The following is a 5,000-nucleotide window of genomic DNA, read 5'->3' as shown; positions in this document are numbered from 1 at the left end:
TGCTGCTGCTGCTGCTACTACTACTACTACTACTACTACTACTGCTACTACTACTACTACTACTACTACTACTACTACTACTACTACTACTACTACTACTACTACTACTACTACTACTACTACTACTACTAGTATACTTCGATTTCTACTCCTTGTGTGTCCGTGAGAGAGAGAGAGAGAGAGAGAGAGAGAGAGAGAGAGAGAGAGAGAGAGAGAGACGGTATTGGTTCTCTGTACGTGACTTTTCTTCTGCCTGAAACGAATGAAGAAAATGTTGTGTAGCGAATTGAGTGACTCTAAAGATACAAATGACAGCAAGAAGAAGAGGAGGAGGAAAAGGAGGAGGAGGAGGAGGAGGAGGAAAAGAGAAGGAAGAGGAAAAGAAGAAATAAAGAAGAAGAAGAGGAGAAGATAAAGGAGGAAGAATTAATGAAGAGGAGGAGGAGGAAGAAGGAAAAGAAGAATCGAAAGAAGAAGAAAGACGGCAGAATAAATGAAGAAAAGGAAAACTAACAAGAACGAGACAAAAAGGGAAGCACACAATTAGGAAATGCCCAGATACCGGAGCGCTTGTCTGTTTATGGCTGGGAGCGACCCAAGCTCTAATGAAGATAATACTTCTCATGCTTGTATTTTCAGACACTTCAGTACCATGCCACGTTTTCATCTTCCTTCTTCCTTCTGGTTACTATTTAGCGATTTTATACAGCTTCAGAAACTCATGTGGGGATTAAAATAGAGAAGACTCAAGCCATTATTAATCTTTTGAAAACCGTAGACTCTTCCTAATGTCAATACTATCGTCTAATCATACACAAAACTAATGGTACAAATGCATTCCAGAACTGAAGGGGTTAAAAATTTCAGTATCTCAAAAGGCTTTATTTAAATTTATACGAGTTTTCAAGATGTTTCCACGGTTCTAGAGACAGATTGACAAGATTTCTATATTATCAACTGGAGAAACACTCTTGAAAAACCTGCTAATCATCTCTGTGGCCTTGGAAAATAGTGGTGAGAGAACATAGCTTCTCTGAATACGCATCTCACCCTCACTGCATGGCTGCGAGAGACAGCTGAGCAATGTGTGGCTTTGAATGTATTAGCGTTGGCTTTACCTTGTATTTATTTCTGACTTCCTGGACTAACACGCTAGAAATAACATGCATAAGAGGAGAGAGAGTATGAGACCGTGGGAGCTCTGATACTACCGCCCCCTACCGAGATGCACTGACAGTTAATGGCAAGAGCACCGAGGCATGAAGGAAGACAGGATTTTGCTACAAGTGATGTGAGAAAACAAGATTAATTTAATTCTGATTCACAAGAGGAGGAAAAAGTTTCTATACGCTTTTATAATTGTGAAATCTTCATGAGGCAGGATGTGAGTCAAGTCAATGAATTGAACCAGACGTAAAATAAATTAAAAAACATCCAGTAAAGGAAAAAGCATTGAAGTAAGAACAAATAAAAAAAATACATGGTTATCTGTAAATGCAGCGAAGCAGAATGAAAGTCAGTAAGATTAAATCAAGTGTGAGAGAGAGAGAGAGAGAGAGAGAGAGAGAGAGAGAGAGAGAGGTATGTGGTAACGATGGCTGAGATATATACGAAATAAAGCATTATTACATGGAAAGAAGAACACAGGATGGGGATTTGAATATCTAAGGATGCTGACTCGAGAGGAAAGAGGGAAGAAAATCAAGTTCACTAATGAATTAAGAAGTGAGAGAAGGGATAGTGAAATAGGAGGGAGACCAGATGGAGATACAACAAGCAGTCAGAAGATCCTTATTTTGGGGGTGAAGGCAATAAGAAAATGTGAAATAAATATCTTTAATTCAGTTCATGAAACGGACAAGAATATCCCCAAGATTCAATAAAGTAAAGGAAATGTTGCGCGCATACACACACACACACACACACACACACACACACACACACACACACACACACACACACACACACACACACACACCTCACCACACCACACCACACCACCCCACGCACACACGCACAGACACACACACACACACACACACACACACACACACACACACACACACACACACACACACACACACACACACACACTCTCTCTCTCTCTCTCTCTCTCTCTCTCTCTCTCTCTCTCTCTCTCTCTCTCTCTCTCTCTCTCTCTCTCTCTCTCTCTCTATATATATATATATATATATATATATATATATATATATATATATATATATATATATATATATATATATATATTTTTTTTTCCTGTTCCATGATCTGTATTCACTGTACTTGTCAGTTTATAAATATATATTGTAAGATGATTACCTAACTAGACTAAAGTTAGCTAGTTAAGTTGGCACTGCAGGTATAGGGTTTAAATCTAATCACGTGTTGATGTGATGTGTGTTCATCTTCAGCTTACTGATAAGAATCTAACAGTGAAGAGAATGAAGAATAAAAGTCTTTATTGTAGATAAGATTGCTGTCTGAAGTAGGTTGTCATGTTTCCGTAAAGAAGGAATGATATTGCACACTTGGTTCCAACGATAAGACACGTAACAGTCAGACGGAGAAAATTCAGGGGACAATTAGGAAAGAGACATCATCGTGAAATTAAAGCCCACACTGAATCATGAGGAAATCTAAACAAGGTTAAACAGAGGTACGGTACCTGGCCCTACCAAATACTCATGAACAAGGTTACGGTGCATGTAGCCTGGATTGCGGTTAGACAACAGAAAACTTACATTTATCCCCTTCAAAAATAAGGCGTGTTCTTACCATGAATTTTGCGTATGATTAGACGATTTTATTTGCATTAAGAAGGGTCAATGTAGGTCAGAAGATTAATGGTCACAGTCTTTACTCTTTCATTCCCTTCACATAAATTTCTGAAGCTGTATAAAATCGCGAAATAGTAACCAGAATGAATATGAAACGCGGCATGATAGTGAAGGGTTAATAGTTGCAAATCAGAGTGAAGGCAAACAATTAGTAGGATACAGCAAAGATCAGTTTTAAGATACATTTGCGAATAAGGATGGATGGATGATAGATGTATGTAGGTTAGGTTAGATTTCATACAGATGCTGCAAAGCGGAGACCTATCGGCATTTTGCAACTTGCTTTATTTTCATATTCTTAACCAACATTGTCGTCAGTACGCGTCTATCACAAGTCACCATGCCGATCGTGCCTGGAATTACCTGAGCGTGTCCTGAAGAGGTGGATCATTTACTACTTATAACATACAACCTCTTAACAACGATGGCATTCTGTACATCACCGCAGACTTACCACATGCAGCACCAGCGTCGCCTCACGGTCACATAAGGAACTGGTAATGGTTTCCAAAGTCAAACAAAGTCGTAGTCGAATAACATAAAGTCTGGCAAGTATTTGGCGAAGAAGGCCATGATTTCCTGGTTGCTGAGCTGGCCGAAGTACCTGGGGTCGTGGCGGCTGGCGTGGAAGGGTCTGGTTGCTGCAGGAAACGTCCCGATCAGGTCTGTCACGCCCAGCCACTTCAGCAGAAGATACTCCGAGTCCTCTTTCAGGTTTTCATACTTGCCGATAAAGTCGTACTGTATGGCGCAGGGTTGACATATTTCATGCATCGGCAACCAGTGTTCGTTTCGCTGCTCCACAGTACCGCGACCCGGCTGAGAGATGAAGCGAATGTACTCCGTGAAGGTGGTGATGTCTGTCTCCTTCTTGTTTGGGTTGTCTCTGAAGAGTGAAAGCCATGACACACACACACACACACACACACACACACACACACACACACACACACACACACACACACCCACACACAGTGAAAGGAATTATGGTAAAGACGAGTGTCTGCTATTATGAGGAGCAACAGAGCTGTTTTTTTTTTTTATTCTTGATGAAAGTCATAAGTCGTGGCTCGCCTGCATGTTTCTATCATGTGTCGTGCGACAGGAGCAGTGCTCAGTATTCCTTGTGCTCAATAACTTTGTAATAAAACTAAAAGTTACTACTGACTCGACATTTTGCATTCTTGCCTCGTGCGAGAGGTCCAGTTTTATTTATGTTTACTTATTTTTTATCTATCTATTTTCATCCAATTATGTGAAGCTATGAGAAGATAAAGGAACAAAGACAAGAGTGCAGTTGGTTTTTCTTCTTTATCATAACATGGATATAAATTTCAGCTGTATTTCAGTAATTTCTGCTTGACCATTTTGGGGAAGGTGGCATCAGCAGGCTCCCAGTCCTCCAGCTTGTCCCTGTAGGCCGAGAGTACCCGCTCGAAAGGATGACGCACCACCATAAACTTCTCGTACGTTCTCAGTTTCTCTTCCTTATCCTTGTCGAAAGCTAGCGTAGTAAGGGACCTATGGACTCTGTGCCTGAAAAACACACAAATGAGAAACGGTTGACGGGTGTAGGAGCGAAGGGAAACGGAAAACACAGACTACTCCGACAATAATAACATACGAACAGTGGGAACAAAAGGGAAGCTGGTAGTTTGTGTATGAATCATGCCTACCTACCTATATCCATCAAACATCCTCATCCTACATTTGTCCAACTTAATGCTCCCGATAATCTTTGCACTAACAACCTAATTACTAAGTTCTATTCACGTATTATTCTGTTTTAGAACTCTTCGTAAGGAAAGAACATCAGAAAAATAAGGGAAGATGCAAGAAGTCATCAGAACTAAACATGATAGTCCATTTTCCATGAATCTACCACTGCCTAATAACCAATTCGTTTTCCTCTCACTCTAAATCCATCTTTGTCAAATTTGAAGCCTTTATTTCTTGTTTTCTTGTAGGGAGCGCGGTTATGTTACAAGGTTGAACTTAGTTTCTTGGAGCATGGGATCAAAGTTTGTGTCGGTTGTAGCTCAAGATGATTGAAAAACAGGTGTGGTCAGTAAGAATTTGGGAGGATTATTGATTGAATATTTAATTTCATGTATTTTAGGAAGGGCTGAAAAAGAAATAGCCCTCTAAAGGTGCCAGTCCTCA

The 5,000-nt window shown here is 40.2% G+C and overlaps 2 protein-coding genes across 2 annotated transcripts in view; one reads left to right on the top strand and one right to left on the bottom strand.

Annotated features, from left to right (window-relative positions):
• Positions 1 to 5,000, top strand: part of LOC123513043 (carbohydrate sulfotransferase 11-like) — a 17,590-nt gene that overhangs the window by 4,387 nt on the left and 8,203 nt on the right. The gene's annotated exons all lie outside the window — the stretch shown is intronic.
• Positions 3,351 to 5,000, bottom strand: part of LOC123513250 (carbohydrate sulfotransferase 14-like) — a 2,501-nt gene continuing 851 nt past the window's right edge. Inside the window, exons 2-3 of the mRNA XM_045270323.1 lie at positions 4,177 to 4,373; positions 3,351 to 3,697 (exon numbers count right to left, since the gene is read on the bottom strand). Coding sequence (XP_045126258.1) covers positions 3,351 to 3,697; positions 4,177 to 4,373 — 544 coding nt within the window. The remainder of the gene's footprint in view (positions 3,698 to 4,176; positions 4,374 to 5,000) is intronic.

Source organism: Portunus trituberculatus, chromosome 35 (genome assembly GCF_017591435.1).
Source record: "Portunus trituberculatus isolate SZX2019 chromosome 35, ASM1759143v1, whole genome shotgun sequence".
NCBI lineage: Eukaryota > Metazoa > Arthropoda > Malacostraca > Decapoda > Portunidae > Portunus > Portunus trituberculatus.
This window is presented reverse-complemented; position numbering and strand designations above follow the sequence as displayed.